A 17,171-nucleotide genomic window follows, 5' to 3' on the forward strand; every position below is an offset into this window, starting at 1 on the left:
AAACTCTTCGTTTCTACGCCCAGGCAGCTCTCTGGCGGACACTATCATGTGCCCAGACCCCTTCGGTTCCCTCACTTGCGGGGAGGGCTGCCGGCAGACAGCTACCCAAGGTCACGTCCCTTCCCAGGGCGTCTGCATCCCCTGTGATGCCTGAGTGTGAATGCCCCGCCTCGTGGGACCAGCCTGCAGGCGCGGTCCAGCTCCAGAGCTCCCGTGGGGTTCATCAGGGCCTTGTATTTGGACTGCACTGAAGCTTACCCTCTTCCTCTACCCAGCCCCCACCCTCCTACAGGTATAGCTCTTAAATAAATGCCCCTTAATAAATATCCCGCGTGCTGCTCTGTTTTAGAGTCATCTTCCCTGGGAATCCAACCTGCAGGGAGCCCCAGATGTTACTGTATGGTATTACTGATAACATATCCACCTTGAAGTGTTTAACTTAAGGAAAAATATAAGCTATAAATTTTCCTGGGACTTCCCTGGTGGTGCAGTGGTTAAGAATCCGCCTGCCAATGCAGGAGACACGGGTTCGAGCCCTGGTCTGGGGAGATCCCACATGCCGCGGAGCAACTAAGCCCATGCGCCGCAACTACTGAGCCTGCGCCCTAGAGCCCGCGAGCCACAACTACTGAGGCCCAAGCGCCACAACTACTGAAGCCTGCGAGCCTAGAGCCCGTGCGCCCCAGCAAGAGAAGCCACCGCAATGAGAAGCCCGCACACCGCAACGAAGAGGAGCCCCCGCTCGCCACAGCTAGAGAAAGCCCGCGTGCAACAACGAAGACCCAACACAGCCAAAAATAAATAAATAAATTCATTAATTAAAAAAAAAAAATTTCCTTTCCAATTCCTTCTGCTGTTAGTTTCCTTTTCACTTTTTTTTTTTGCACATACCGAGAACGTGAAAAGTCTGGTAAATGGTAAACATTCATAGCAACCTGAGATTAGTTGTTTTTGGTGTATTTTTTTCTTCCTTTTTAGGCAGGGTGGCCATCAGTTTTACTTCTTAAGAAAGTGGGTATCTTCCATACCTGTGCCATTTAGGAGCCAAGGTCTTAGAACCGTAAAACAGGAAAGGGCTCTAGAAATCATTTCTGAAAAGAAGCATCTGTTCATTCATTCCTTCGTCAGTAGATGGATTAGGGTCCTGGGTGCAGGCTCTGCACTCACAAAGTCTGGGGCTAGAGCCCTGGCTGTGCCGCTGTTCAGGATGCCTGATTTTGGACTAGTTTCCCAACCACCTGAACCTCAATTTCCTAATCTGCAAAATGGACAAACCTGACAATTAAATGAGATGTATGACATGCCTCATATAAGGTAGACACTCAATATTTGGTAGCCGCTGTTATTGTTGCTAATTATTTAATAATAATGTAATTCAATAAAATAATAATAAAAACAGCAATAAATCATTCCACAAAAAAGGAAGCAGGCTCAGAAAGCTTAAACGACTTGTGGGAACCCAGATTAAATTAGTAACAGAGCTGGGACCCAGATACCTGAACTCTTAGACCACGTATTACCATTACGGGGTGTGCTTTTGGTCCCCAGTAATGCAGTGAACCCCGGGCAGGAGGGGGGAAGCCTTTGGGCAAAGATCTGGTATGAGAGGTCTAGATCAAGCGAGAGTGATGGGAACTCAGTGTCAGTGTCACCACAGCACTGAAAGCTCTAGGGCGAATGTCAGTGATGCAGACGCAGCAGCATGCGTTTTGGACCCTCTACTCAACCAGAAAGCACAGCTTTACAGACGTTTTTGTCCGTTATGTGTTGATATGTATACTCTTCATAAAATCATTCACCTGTCTTTCAGAAGGAGGATAGAGATGGGATAGGAGGACACCAAACAACATAGGTTGTGGAGTAAAGTATCCAAGGTCCTGTCTGCCCACATTAGGGCGGCAGCGCCATTTCAGCAAATCTAGTATCTTCGTGTCGCTTAATGGGGAAGCTCCACTGGAACATAAGCTCCATCAGAGCAGGGACTTTGTTTCCCACCGAGTCGTCTCCTGGGTGCTTGGTAAATTCTGCTGAATTAATGAGCGGATGTTTTTGCACGCGCATGGAGGGGAGGTGTCGGTGTGGAGCGGTGCTCTGTATGTGAGTCCCAGTGTCTGCAGGTCACTCTTCCAGTCTCTGAGTATCTCCACCCTTCAGTCGGACCTCCAGGTGCTTCACCAGTACACTCCTGTTTTCACTGTGCCGGAGTTTCATCAGTGTTTCTGCTTGGACTTCCTTACAGCCTAACTTTGACTTCTCCTGTCCAATGCAGTGCTACAAAAGTTCCAAGGACCAGCAGCCCCAGATGGAACTGCCGCTCCAAGGCTGCAACATTACATACATCCCAAAGGACAGCAAAAAGAAGAAGCATGAATTGAAAATTACTCAGCAGGGCACGGACCCGCTTGTTCTTGCTGTGCAGAGCAAGGAGCAGGCCGAGCAGTGGCTGAAGGTAACTTGTTGCTTTTGTTTCTGAGACATTTTCTTTCCCAGACCTCTTTCTGAGATCTGTTTTATTGAATTTGTACTTTTTTTCCAAGCGTAGGCAAACAGTGGGTTAACCTGAATACGTCTGTCTTTGATAGTGGAATATTCTGATTACTTTGAGGTTAATCACTTTAAATTTTGTCTTCAAAGGCAATATACCCCCTGTTTACAGGCTGCTTCTAGAGCTTTCTTTCTCTTTTTTTAACTTCTTTATTGGAATATAATTGCTTTACGTTGTTGTGTTAGTTGCTGCTGTATAACAAAGTGAATCAGCTATACGTATACATATATCCCCATATCTCCTCTCTCTTGCGTCTCCCTCCCACCCTCCCTATCCCACCCCTCTAGGTGGTCACAAAGCACCGAGCTGATCTCCCTGTGCTATGCAGCTGCTTCCCACTAGCTAGCTGTTTTACATTTGGTGCTGTATATATGTCAGTGCCACTCTCTCACTTTGTCACAGCTTACCCTTCCTCCTCCCCGTGTCCACAAGTCCATTCTCTACGTCTGTGTCTTTATTCCTGTCCTGCCCCTAGGTTCTTCAGAACCTTTTTTTTTTTTAGATTCCATATATATGTGTTAGCATATGGTATTTGTTTTTCTTTCTGACTTACTTCACCGTGTATGACAGACTCTAGGTCTATCCACCTCACTACAAATAAATCAGTTTTGTTTCTTTTTATGGCTGAGTAATATTCCATTGTATATATGTGCCACATCTTCTTTATCCATTCATCTGTCGGTGGACACTTAGGTTGCTTCCATGTTCTGGATATTGTAAATAGTGCTACAGTGAACATTGTGGTACATGACTTTTTAAATTATGGTTTTCTCATGGTATATGCCCAGTAGTGGGATTGCTGGGTCATATGGTACTTCTATTTTTAGTTTTTTAAGGAACCTCCATACTGTTCTCCATAGTGCTGTACCAGTTTACATTCCCAGTGCAAGAGGGTTTCCTTTTCTCCACACCCTCTCCAGCATTTATTGTTTGTAGATTTTTTGATGATGGCCATTCTGGCCAGTGTGAGGTGATACCTCATTGTAGTTTTGATTTGCATTTCTCTAATGATTAGTGATGTTGAGCATCCTTTCAGGTGTTTGTTGGCAATCTGCATATCTTCTTTGGAGAAATGTCTACAAAGCTACAGTAATCAAGACAGTATGGCACTGGCACAAAAACAGAAAGATAGATCAATGGAACAGGATAGAAAGCCCAGAGATAAACCCACGCACACGTGGTCACCTTATCTTTGATAAAGGAGGCAAGAATATACAATAGAGAAAAGACAGCCTCTTCAATAAGTGGTGCTGGGAAAACTGGACAGCTACATGCGAAAGAATGAAGTTAGAACACTCCCTAACACCATACACAAAAATAAACTCAAAATGGATTAAAGACCTAAATGTAAGGCCAGACACTATAAAACTCTTAGAGGAAGACACAGGCAGAAGACTCTATGACATAAATCACAGCAAGATCCTTTTTGATCCACCTCCTAGAGAAATGGAAATAAAACCAAAAATAAACAAAGGGGACCTAATGAAACTTAAAAGCTTTTGCACAGCAAAGGAAACCATAACCAAGACAAAAAGACAGCCCTCAGAATGGGAGGAAATATTTGCAAACGAAGCAGCTGACAAACGATTAATCTCCAAAGTATACAAGCAGCTCATGCAGCTCAATATCAAAAAAACAAACAACCCAATCCAAAAAGGGCAGAAGACCTAAATAGACATTTCTCCAAGGAGGATAGAGCTTTCTCTTTTACTTTGATTTTCTGGTTTCACTTTATTGTGTCTGGATGTCAATTCTTTTTTATTTATTCTGCTTGGGATTCCCTGGGATTTTTAAATCTGTGGATTGGTATTTTTCTGTTTTAGAAAAAATGTTCAGCCATTTCCCTTAAAATATAACTTTGCCTCATTTCCTCCTCTCCCCCAACTAATTTAAATATATGTTAGACTTTTTCACTATATTCCACTTTTATCTTCTCTTTGTGTTTTACTATCCTTTTTCTTCCCTTTAGTCTGGTTAATTTTTTCTTGTTACTTTCCAGCTCACTATGTCTCCCTTTAGCTGTATCTAATCTGCTGTTAAGTTTGTTCCCGTTCACTGGACTCTTAATTTTGTTTATGGTAGTTTCCAGTTCTTGAATTTCTAGTTGTTTCTTTTCAGGAATGTTTGTTTGGCTTTTCTCTCCAATAACAAGCACATAACAGACATAATTGTTTTGACAGTGGTTTTGCTTGAGTTTGGACCTGGGTCTGTTATCTGTTGTGCCTCTTCTCGTTCATGTCATTTTGTCTTCTTGCATGCCAGGTTATCTAATGATCATGCTGGGCATTATATTTGGAAAAAAAATATTATAATTATTTTTAATAACAGCTTATTGAAGTATAATTCACATTTCATGCAATTCATCCTTTTAACATATGATTCAGTGGTTTTTAGTATATTCACGGAGTTGTGCAACTATCACCATAATCTGATTTCAGAACATTTTCATGAACCCAAAGAGAAAAGCTGTCCTCACTATGCTAGCAGTCATTTCCCCCACCCCCAGCCCCAGATAACCACTCATCTGCTTTCTGTCCCTACAGATTTGCCAACGCACTCATACAACATATGTCCTTTTGTGACTGTCTTCTTTTACTTACCATAATGTTCTCAAGGTTCATCCATGTTGTATATGTATTAATATCTCATTCCTTGTTATTGCTTTTTGTGTCATTTCTAAGAAACCATTGTTTAATGCTAGGCCTTAAGATTTACACCTATATTTTCTTGTAATAGCTTTATAGTGTTAGTTCATAAATTTAGTCTGTGATCCATTTTGATGTGGTCTGCTTGTAGTGTGAGGTAGGGGTCCAATTTCATTCTTTTTCTCGTGGGTATCTAGTTGTCCCTATAGAAATAATTTGATTCTCAGCACAGTGCTTTTTTCTATCCAAGAGCATTTGCCTGTGCCACATGCTTGAGGGGGCAGCAGGTCTCCAAAATCAGTTTAATTTAATTTCAGAGCTTGAGATTTTCAGAGCCACCCAGGTAGGTGACTTGAAGTCAGCCTGCAGTCCATTCAAGGGCAGGCGTATTTTTATTTCAGTCTTACTCCAGCTCCTAATCTTGGGGCCCTAATATTAAGCGTGAGCGTTTCGCCTCATCCTTGGCGAGCCTCATCCTTGGCGAGCCCTGGACTCCAGCTTTCGGTCCCTATTCCGCCAGAGCTGTCAGAGTGCTACCTGGCTTCTTGGCTGCCTCCTCTGGGGGGTATCAAAGGCAGTCCCGGCTGCTGGGCCGCTTCTCTGGATTCCCATATACTTTTGGATCATGACCAGGTAATTCCACACTATGATAATAGCTCTTTCTTGCTCTTAGGAAGATGCTGTGTATATTTCATCTTGCTTTCCTCATTGTCTTTATCAGGTGAATTGGTCCAAACCTTCTAGTCCATCATTGCCTGCTAGTACTTGCTTTGAAAAACCAGTTGGGAGTGGGTGGGAAAGCCTGATGAGACATTTTATAACCATGGTTCTTGTAACGTGCCAGCATCCTTTAAACTTTGAGCCTCACTTCCCTCTCATCCCCCAGGAAAGTATAAGGGTCAGACTCCGTGATGACAACAATGATCGTTTCTGTTGGGTCAGAGCACATAGATGTGGCTTTTCTCATCTCTGTAAATTGAGAGATGGAGCAGAGCATTTTTTTTTTTTTAAATGGGAGTCCTGTGATCAGGAGTTTCTGCTGCTGAACTTGCTTAGCCTTCCAGACACAGAATCTTAATACATTACACGTCAACCACTGGTGTTACCAAAGTACTTTTCCATCATTATTATCTCTTAATCCTCAAAACAGCTGCCTGAGAAAGGTGTTACTATTGGCCATTTCATTTTACAGGTGAGACACCAAGTCCCAGGTAGACGGGATGTCACAGTGATCAACCAGTGATGGGGCCAGGAGTTGACCTCTGAATTTCCTGGCGTCATTTTCATTTTCATTCTGCTGGGCCATCTTGACAATTTGCCATTCTCTCTCTTTATTGCTCACTTCTAGGTTCTTAGCACCATTCCTTCAGTGAGGAGGGAGAGAATGAGGAAGTAAACGAGGAGCCTTATATATGACTCTGTTTTCTTCACCTGGTCCCACTCCTGGTTACCTGTATCTGGCCCTTCTGCATTTTTGTGTTTACCTGTTCCCTAGTGGAGAACCCAAGAAAGGACACTCTGAAACCTAAGCTTTCTTCTCTTTTCCATCTGTTCTCACAGTTTGTTGCGTATTTTACGCATACTAAAGAGAAGCTCCCTTGTTAATAATACTGGTCTAACGTGAAGTCATCTAGCGTTCACTGGGTTTTACTATTTCACTGGGAAATAGCAATGAGCAGACAGTGCAGCTCACAAATAGACAAAGACAAAACTTTCAAGGTGTCAGGTGCTGATGGAGTGAAATAGTCTTACAACCTTGTTTCAGCAGATGAGAGATACAGATCACAGGCGCTTAGCTAATTATAGAATGATGACTCTGGCAATGGGAGCTTAACTGCAAAAACTTCTTAGCATTTGCTGACATTGCTTTAAAAAGAAGTAAATACTTGGTAAATTATCTTTTTCTAAAGGGTTTAACTTGATTAATTACTCCACTTAGTGTTTGTGCTTTACTTCCATTGCATATTGTAATACAAGAACCTAAGAAGTCTTGATTAGAAATGGAAGTCTGATGACAAAACTACTTTCAATCAATCAGTTACAGAATTTTAATTTTTTAAAATCAGCAGAGACCTGAGATGTTTTAGTTTAGTTTCATCCAGATATTGTTGTTAGATTGGCTGCCTTATCAGAATCAACTGGAAATTTACAAAAAAACAAAAAACAAAAAAACAATCCTAATCCCTAATGCTTAGATTCATTTAGGACCTTTTTACTTTATATCTTTTACCCTTTTTAAGATCCAAAAAGCCACAGATGTAATTGAAACATGCCTGCCCTATTAATTCTCTCTCCCTCGATTGTGTCTTTTTATTCTTTTTGAACCATTTATATAAGGGCTTTATCATTAGTAAAGATGTTAATCATTAAAAATAAAACTTCTCTCCCTCTTCCAAGGTTACTTGTATCTTGAATTGGTCTTTATTATTATCTAGGTATACTTTAGAAATACTTCTTACTTACAGTGTCTGTACTCATAAACAAGAAATGATATTATTTTTCATGTTTAAAATTTCCATGTAAATGGCTTCAAGCTGCACGTGTTCTGCAGCCTCCTTTTTTCACTCACTCATTTGCTTGCACCCTCTCACTGTCACGGGCAGTGCTCAGTGAGCATTCTCGTGCGGGTCACCTGGTCTCGGTGTCCTGGTTTCTCTAGGATGGAGACCGTATGTTGGAATTGCTGGTGTTGATATGTGCACACCTTCACCATTACTAGAGCCTCACAAATTGTTCTCCAGTTGTCCTTCTACCAGCAATGTGTGAGAGCAATCACTTTGTATGTCTCCTTTGAGTTTCTTTGTACCTATGCAGCAAATAGAAATGCAAATTTCAATACCCGTCCCCCCACCCTCATAAAAAGGGTGCAGAAACAAGGTTCTGCACCTTGTTTTTTATTCCTAAATAGAGTATCTTGGAGATTTTTTTCCTCCAAGTTAGAGAATAGAGCACTTTTTCTCTTTTACAATACATAGCATTTCATTTTATAAATAGAATATACTTAAAAAAAAAAATCTTATCTTCTATTTGTGGATATTGGGTTGTTGTCATTCTTTTGATGTGACAGGGAATTCTATAATGTTAATCCTGTGCCCGCATCATCTCACAGTTTTGCTAGTCTGTAGACTGCATTTCCAAACAGAGGAATTGTTTGCATGAAAGTTATAAGCAATTGTAATTTTGAGATACAGTTGAATCACTTTGTAGGTTTACCCGTTTACCTTCCCACCAACAGTATGTGAGTGCGTTTCCCCCTACCAGTGTGTGAGTGCCTTTTCCTCCCAAAAGCATGTGAGTGCCTTTTCCCGCTACTGTCCTGCCAGCAGCCTGTGTTATCAACTTTTGAGTTTTTGCCAGCCTGATAAGGGAAAATGATATCTCATCTAGTTTTAATCTGCATTTCTCTCATTATGAGTGACATTGAGCATCTTTTTATAGGGTTCAAGAGCCTATGGCTGTATTCCTGTTTCCGTGAACTGTCTGTTTATATCCTTTGCCCTTTTTGTAGATATTCTGCTCAGAAATCTATTTTTAAGGAACTTCCCGGTGCCCGAGGCCAAGCCAGGTTTGGTAATCACAGCTCTAGCTCAGCCTACTCATTTCCACTTGGATAAAAGTCCTCATGGAAGAGAGCATTTGAGAGCAAGTAAGTGTTTCTGCAGGCAGATAGGCTGTTAAGGCAAATGGCATTCCACAGCCATTTTCACTAAAGTTTTATTTGACTCTTATAACTGCTTCTGAAATTCATTATAATAAATATAAAGGAGCCGGGAAGGAGAAGGTGGTGAGCCAGCACTGTGTAGAAAGACAGTGTCGCTAGTGCTCAGACTGGAGTCCGACGCTGGGTTCTGACCTCAGCCCCGCCAGTCACTCGCTGAGTGTCTTAGATGAGCTACTTGACTTCTCCGTGCCTCAGTTTTCTCATCTGTGAAAGTGCGAGGGGTTGAAAGTAGTGTCTGCTTTTTAGAGTTGTTGTGAGGCTGCAACCGTGTTAAGATATAAAGTGTTTAGAAGAGCACCTCGCCTGTATGAGCACATATGTAAGTGCAAGCTGCTATTATTGGTGGTGGTAATAAACGTAAGAGCTTCTGTTGAAATCTGTTTGGAAATCAAGATGACAGCAGGATGTTTTTAGGGGCCAGAGCTACGAGTGTTCACAACCCTTCCTCCCACCCTCCTTTGCCCAGACCTGCAGGGAGTCTGGGAAACATCTTCCTGTGTGCCCATAGAGAGGAAACCATGTGCCAATCATCTGCCATATCCCCTATTGCAAATAAATTAATAAACATCCCAAAACAACTCTTAAAGGTCTATACCAAAGAGAATGTTTAAGGGAAATTGGCTGCACTGTAGACACCACTGTCCTTTTCTAATGAGAATCCATGAGAGTCCTAATGCTGACCTTGGTAAATTGCATCCGTCCTTTTCTTGCTTTTTCCCCCCACTCCCTGCTGGGTAATGTAGGGTTTTTACAGCGCCTCCTGGTTTCAAGCAGTTTTAGAGGAATACAGTTGAAAAGAGTTTTCAGCATGATTTAATGTGCTAGGAGAGTATCGTTGTGATTTTGCCAGACTTCTCAAGGAGGATCACAAACAAGTTTATTGTATACTTTAGCTCATAGAACCTGACCCTGTGTGTCCTTGAAGAAAGGTTGACCTTAGTTCCCCGACCAGGGATCAAACCTGCGCCCCCTGCAGTGGAAGAGTCTTAACCACCGGACTGCCAGGGAAGTCCCAAGAAAGGTCTTTCGTATTCTCCCAGGCGTCTCCCCTTACTTTGTTTCTTCCTGAAGAAGGGCCTCCATGTAGTGTCATCATTTCCTTTCACCCTAAAGAAATTATTAAAATAAAATGATTTCCTGTAGAGCAGACCTTCTGGAAATAACTCCTTTCAGCTTTTTGTTTGTTTGTTTGTTTCTTCTCCTTTCAGCTTTGACTAGAAATGTCTTTATTTCACCTTAACTTTTGGTGAGAACTCAGCCATCACTTCTATCATTTGTGCCTTTGAATGTGATGTGTCCTCTTTTTTTTTTTTCGTGGCTCCCTTTAAGATTTGCTTTTTTAATCTTTGGTTTTCAGCAGTTGACTGTGAGGTGTCTGGGTGTGGCTCTATAGGTTTTTATCTTTCTCAGAGCTTTTTTTTGTTCTGTGGGTTGATGTCTTTCATCAGTTTTGGACCGTTTTTGGCCATTATCTCTTCAAATATTTTTCTCACTCATTTTTTCTCTCCTCTCCTTTTAAAATTTGTTGGTACATGTTAGGTCATTTGGAATATCCCATGGATTTTGTATTCTCTGTTCTGTTTTTCTTCATTCTTCTGTGTGTTTCAGTTTGGGTGGATACTTTAGATATACCCATCCTCAAGTTTACTGGTCCTTTCCTCCTCTGTGTCCAGTGTGCCCTTAAGCCCATCTTATGAATTATTCTTTTGTAACACCCTATTTTTCATTTCTAGCATTTCTCTTTTGCTTTTTTTAAAAAAATAGTTTCCATCTCTCTTCTGAAATTCCCAATCTCTTCGCACATGTCTTGATGCCTTTTTCATGATCTGTTTTGACTTCCTATCATAGTTATTTTAAGTCTTTTGTAATTCTGATGTTTAGATCATCTCTAGGACTGTTTCAATTGAATTTGTCTCATGAGTTTACATTGTATTCCATCTGCTTTGTGTAAAAGAACAGTAGAGACTGAAGTAATTACTGTTTCCTCCAGAAAAGGGTGTGCCCCTTCTCCCGTCTTCTGCTCATAGGTGGGCTGCCTCACTAGTTGAGGCAGATCTGGACTGGGCTGCAGCTTTACTTTGATTCACTTTGCTATTGCCTTCCCATGGTTTCAGGGCTGGATCTGGAATTTTCCATCAGCGTGGCTCAGGTTCTGAGCTGTGGTGGAAGTCTGGAGGTCTCTGTGTGCTGCAGATACATGGTAGCTTTCTGGACCAGCTTGGTTTTCTTTTTGGCCTGATGCTGGCCAGCTCTTTGGTTTGCTGGGGTATTCTCTCTGTTCTCTCTGAAAAATTCTCTCTGAATTTTTTTTAGAGCTCACCCACCTTGTTTTAGTTGTCAAGGTGAGAGTGGTGGCCTGCGTGCCTTTCTGTGTGGCAATCAGAAGTCAGGATACCATGTGCCGCCCTTTTTTCTTCATCAGTCTTGCCAGAAGTTTATCCATCTTACTAGTTCTTTCAAAAAAACCAAATTTTTCCTCTGTTGGTTTTTCTCTATAGTACTATTGTTTTCTATTTTATTAAGTTCTCCTCTTCTTTCACTTTGTTTTGGCTTAATTTTCTGTAATTATCCCAACTTCTTGAATTGTGTACTTAGATAATTGATTGTTAGCCCTTTCCATATGTGTGTGTGTATGTGTGTGTGTGTGTGTGTGTGTGTGTGTGTGTGTGTGTGTGTATATGGATTTAAAGCTATGCATTTCCCTCTAAGTACAGTTTTAGCTGCATCCTCTATTTTGATTTTTTTGTGTGTGTTTTTATCATTCGGTTTAATGTTTTTTTTGTTTTGTTTTTTGGCTGCAGTGGGTCTTTGTTACTGAGCGTGGGCTTTCTCTAGTTGCAGCGAGTGGGGACTACTCTTCGTTGCGGTGTGTGGGCTTCTCATTGCAGCGGCTTCTTATTGCAGAGCACGGGCTCTAGGCGCATGGGCTTCAATAGTTGTGGCATGTGGGCTCTAGAGCGTAGGCGCAGTAGCTGTGGCACACAGGCTTAGTTGCTCCACAGCACATGGGATCTTCCCAGACCAGGAATCAAATCCGTGTCCCCTGCATTGGCAGGCGGATTCTTAACCACTGCACCACCGGGGAAGTCCCCTATCATTCAATTTAAAATGTTTCCTAATATCTGTTGTGATTCCCTTTTTTACTAATGGTTTATTTGGGAATATATTGCTTAGTTTCCAAGTATTCAGTGATTTTTTAAAAAATTATCTGATTGTTTTACATTTCTAGTTTAATTCCACTCTAGTCACAGAACTTTATATGGTTTCACAAAGTAGAAATTTATAGACTTGACTTATTGCTCAACATGTAGTCATTTTTGGTAAGTGTTCAGTGTCTACTTGTAAGGGAGGTGTCTTATGCATTTGCTTGGTGTACTCTTCTATGTATGGTTGTAAGGTCACAGTCATTAATTGTCATGTTCAAATCTTCTATATCCTTACTAATTTATTTATTTGTTTTATCAGTTACTCAGAGAGAGAGATGTGGGAATATCTACCACTTTGCTTATGAATTTATCTATGTCTTTTTTATTTCTGGCAGCTTTTGCTTAGTATTTTTGAGGCTATGTTATTTGTTGCATACAAAATTTAAATGGTTGTATTTATTGGTAGTTAAAACCTGAAATGTTCCTCTTCCTCTCAGTGTTTCTTGCCTTAAAGAATTACTCTCTGATTAATCTCTAGATTAATTATCTTCCTTAGTGGTACCTTTTGATGAACAGGAATTGTTAAATCTGAAATCTGGTGTATCAGTCTTTACTTCTGTAGTCAGTACGTTTTGCATCCTGCCCACCCCCACCCCCCACCCCCGCAAATTTTAGCATATTCCAAGTCACCAAGATAGAACCTGTATTTTCTTCCAGAATTTTACTGGCTCAGTCTTTACATTTAGGTCTCTGATTCATGCATATTGGTTTTCATGTACAGGATGAGATACGGGAGTCAAGATTCATTTCCTTCCATATGCATAGTCAGTTGTTTTAGTACCATTGAAATGAACTTAATTGCCACAATTGGAAATCAGTTGATTGTGTAATGTGTGGGTCCTTTTCTGGGCTCCCTGTTCTGTTTCATTCGTCTGTTTGTGTATCCTCATGTCAATGCCACATTGTCTTGATTGCTGCAGCTTTAGAGAGAGCCTTGAAATCAGCTAGTATGTGGCTTCCAACTTTTTCTTTCTAAATGATTGAAAACTTTGAAATCATAGTTTTATGTGTAAGAAGTCAATGCTGTCATCATGTTTTTTTTTATTTCACCTTGTCAAGGCCACATCTTTATGACTGAAGTAGATTCTTCCTCTTAAAGAACTGTGGTAAAAGGAACAGCCCTTCTTTATCTTGATGATAGCGTGTTAGAGCCAGAAGATTGAATGAAAAGTCTGGAAATCTGGAGTATATTCTGAGAATGCCTTTAACTCATTATGATATTTTCGGTCAGCAAACTCCTTCCCGTTTATCTGTCGAGTGGAAATAATCCCGATCAGAATGGTCAAAAAGCTAGAATGAAAAAGCCATATAAACGCACTCTTCAGAACTGTAACGAACAGTTGAAATTTGTGATTTATTAGTATCACGTCTTAGGATTCCTTCGGTGAAAATTCTAACAACTCTCTGTCATGACTTGCTTTGTAAAACAGATGCCAAGTCTTTTATTCATATAAACTCCTCTTCTCCCGTACTGTCCTAAACCTATTACCCAGGTGTTCAGTATTTTGAAACGTGGCCTCAGTGTAAGTCACAGGCACCCCCTCTGTCAGGTATGAGAAGCCTGGGCCTTGGTTGGGCCAGTACAGGACTTGACAGACACTTCTTCAAGGATCGCCACCAAATTTGTTTCTGTCCTTTTGGCCTGCAACTTCCATTACCAGCAGCTCTTGCCAGAGTTCACTCTCGGTGTGTGTGTGTGTGGGCAGATGCTGAAAACATGAGCCATCTTGTTGGGGTCACTCGGAAGACAAGAGTCAATATTCCCAGAAATGGAGTGGTCAGATTTCCTTAAAAAGTGTGCAGAGATTGTGTTTCTGGAGATGCAGGCTCAAGTTAAAAGCAAACAAAAATACCACAGAACATAGAACAATTTGTATTTTGAGGGATTTGTGATTCTGAATTTGGATCCAGTTCTCTTAAATACGTATTAAAATTCTCACAGAACATGGCTCTTTCAAGAGAAGTATATTAGTGTAAAAACCTCATTTGCAGCTATTTGAGAAATCGGGTGATAAACCTTTTATTTCCCACGTCCGAATGAACTCTGCAGGGGCAATATGGCAAGAAACAGCAATCAGAGAAGAAAGACAGTTCCATGAAGATAACCTGAAACAATCCAACCGTTTGATAAAACCCATGGAAAGAAAGACTGGTTTCTCTCATTGATCTTTTCAGCAGTGCCTTTCTCTGTACCTGGGATGTAATTACTATTATTAAATAGTCTCATGTTGCCAGGATACCATGAATAACCCCACCTGGCCTCAGGCGTGCTGGGTCTCCTCTGGTCTACCGAATCCACCTCATCTATTCTCTCCATGAGGAATTTAAGTTCTAGAAGGGAGAAACTAATAGGGAGGAAGGGGTATAGTTGATCTATGTACAGCATTGTAAGCATGCGGATATTTGGGTTGGCTTCATCAGGAAAGGCTTCTCAGAGGGTGATTGCATTTCGTGAGTTGGCTTTGACGGCTCGGTAAGCTCCCCTGGCTTCAGAGCTTCAGAGATTCCTCAGTTCCCCAAACGTTTGTTTGCGGGGAAAACGGGACCTGATATGGGACGGGGGGAGAGTGGAGGGGGACAGTCCAGTGACCAGGAGAGTTGGAGGAAGTTGGTGAGGCTGGGGTGTGTTGTGCTGCAGGCATGGCTTTTAGCTGATGCTCTTTTTCTTTCTCTCTCTCTCTCTGGGTTTTTTTTTTTTTTTTTAATTAATTAATTAAATTTTTGGCTGCCTTGGGTCTTCGTTGCTGCGCTCTGGCTTTCTCCAGTTGTGGCGAGTGGGGGCTACTCCTCGTTGCTGCGCACGGGCTTCTCATTGCGGTGGCTTCTCTTGTTGCGGAGCACGGGCTCCAGGTGTGTGGGCCCAGCAGCTGCGGCTCTCGAGCACTAGAGCGCAGGCTCAGTCAGTAGTTATTGGCGCACGGGCTTAGTTGCTCCACGGCATGTGGGATCTTCCCGGATAGGGCTCGAACCCGTATCCCCTGCATTGGCAGGCGGATTCTTAACCACTGCACCACCAGGGAAGCCCTCTCTCTCTTTTATTTTTTAAAACTTCCCCATCCCTGAGGATTTTAGGAATCTATGCAGAGGACTAGGAAAACTTTGTCACAAGGCTTTACTTTTCTCATGTGATGGCCTAGTCTCTTTCCTTCTGTTTTTCATTCACACCTTTTTTTTTTTTTTCTCATAGGGAATTTCAGGTCGAATTTATCTCTTCATTCCCTCCTCTTTTTCTTTCATCAAACTTTTTTTTAGTCGCTGTTATGTGCTAGACATTGGGAATGCCAGCCTAAGTGAGACAGAGCCCCTTCTCTCAAAATGAGCCCGCCTTGATAGAAGCAGCAGACCTGCGGGTCCAGGATGCCCGTGACCAGGGCCTGAGTGCAGTGCGTGGCCCTTGGAGGGGCAGCCGCGTTGTGTCCCATGCGGGAGGGTCCGAGCAGGCTTCCTGGTCACGGGGGACCCAGGCTGCTCATGAAGGATGAGTCCCGTCCAGCCGAGAGGGGAACACACCTTCTCCAGGAGATACCTGAGATCTGACTGGAGCTTCGTAGATCCTTCCCACTTTGGAAAAAAGAAAAAAAAAAGGAAAGAAAAAAGACAGCTGTGTTTTGCATAAAAGCTTTTGCCAGAGATCGGTTTCTGCAGGTAGTGTTTTGTGGGGTTTAGCCTTCTAGTGTGAAACAAGGACCTCGACACCCTTAGCAGTGTGTGTACAATTGAACGCATTTTCGCAGGAAGAGAGCACACGTTGGCATCCTCGTTGAGATGTCCCAGTGGGCGTCGCTTTCAGACGTTCTGGGCAGAGATGGAGGCTCACAGCCTGGGTGGCTCAGCCGTGCCTCTGGAGCTGGTGGTGGGACTGGGGCTTCAGCCCCAGCTCCCGTCAGATGCAGAAGCCCAGGAGTTTTCCATTGCAATATACCCTTTCCCAAGAGGGAAGAAAACGTCTCATCCTTAGGTCAGATAAAAGTGTGCCTTGTCAGCTGAAGGCTTGATAAACACAGGGGAGGTGAGGGAATAAAGACCTGCTGCAGAAAAAGCAGCGGTGAAATTAGCATGAAACGCAAAACTGAGGGAACCTTTTCTGCTCGGAGACATTCAGGAGGTGCAGGTCACCTGGTTGGTGTCACCTTTGCTTACGTTTTCACACCTCAGACTCAACAAGGAGAAAAACATCGCAGCAAAGCTCTGGGTTTCTTCTTGTCCTTTTCTTCCTGTTTTATTCTGCAACGTGGACCTCACTCCATTGCTTTTTCGTAAAGCAGCTGGGCAGCAGGATGGCTGGAAATGCTCTCCCGGCCTCCTGTCCGTTCCTGGCTCCCGTCCCAATCCCAGAGCAAGCCAAGGGAATCTGGATGTGTCTGCTGAGATCATCTTGCAAAGTTACTACACAGATAACTGGGGCTTTGGCATTGCTTTTTTATTTTTTTCTCAGAAGGCACTTGGGTTGAACCCAAATTGCAGGTTAGTTCCAAAAAGAATAGAAGACATTTTGAAAGCTGCCTGCTAGCTCTTCATTCACCAGAGTGTAAGTTGCACCAACCTGGGAGCTTGTCTGTCTTGTTTGCTGCATGTCCCCAGTGATCAGAACCATGCCCAGCTCCTTGCAGGAGCTCAGGAAGGACAGAAGGGACAGTGGGTGGCCGCAGGGGTGGCCGTGATTGCCAGTAGAGTGCCGCAAGATGGTCTTGACACCTGCGGGTCTGGGCCAGGATCCCTTTCTGAGCTCTCAGCGTAAACCATACAGGTGCTGGCAGTGATGATGGTGCTGGTGACAGTGTACACGTGCAGGTGCTGGCTGAGGCATCTTGCATACAGGGTCACGTTTTCTCTTCACTCAGCCATAAATACAAGGCAGGTCATGTTGATACGCCTTCCTTTGCTAGTGAGGATGCTGAGGTCAGAGAGGTGACGCCTCTCAGCCAGTACTGCTGTGCTTGCCTCCCAAAGCAGTCAGGCGCCTTCTCAGACTCCTACTGCCGCCTGCGCTGGCCTTCCTGCGTCCTCCCCTGCTTCTCTAGAGCCCAGCCCGCCCCCCCGCGCAGCCCCCCCCC

The 17,171-nt window shown here is 42.8% G+C and overlaps 1 protein-coding gene across 2 annotated transcripts in view; it reads left to right on the forward strand.

Annotated features, from left to right (window-relative positions):
* The window catches only part of AFAP1 (actin filament associated protein 1), a 93,137-nt gene that overhangs the window by 25,220 nt on the left and 50,746 nt on the right, over nt 1-17,171 (forward strand). For both annotated transcript variants that reach the window (XM_007456867.1, XM_007456868.1), the window contains exon 5: nt 2,270-2,449. In XM_007456867.1, coding sequence (XP_007456929.1) covers nt 2,270-2,449 — 180 coding nt within the window. The remainder of the gene's footprint in view (nt 1-2,269; nt 2,450-17,171) is intronic.

The sequence above is a fragment of the Lipotes vexillifer genome, unplaced genomic scaffold (genome assembly GCF_000442215.2).
Source record: "Lipotes vexillifer unplaced genomic scaffold, Lipotes_vexillifer_v1.1 scaffold63, whole genome shotgun sequence".
Lineage (NCBI taxonomy): Eukaryota > Metazoa > Chordata > Mammalia > Artiodactyla > Lipotidae > Lipotes > Lipotes vexillifer.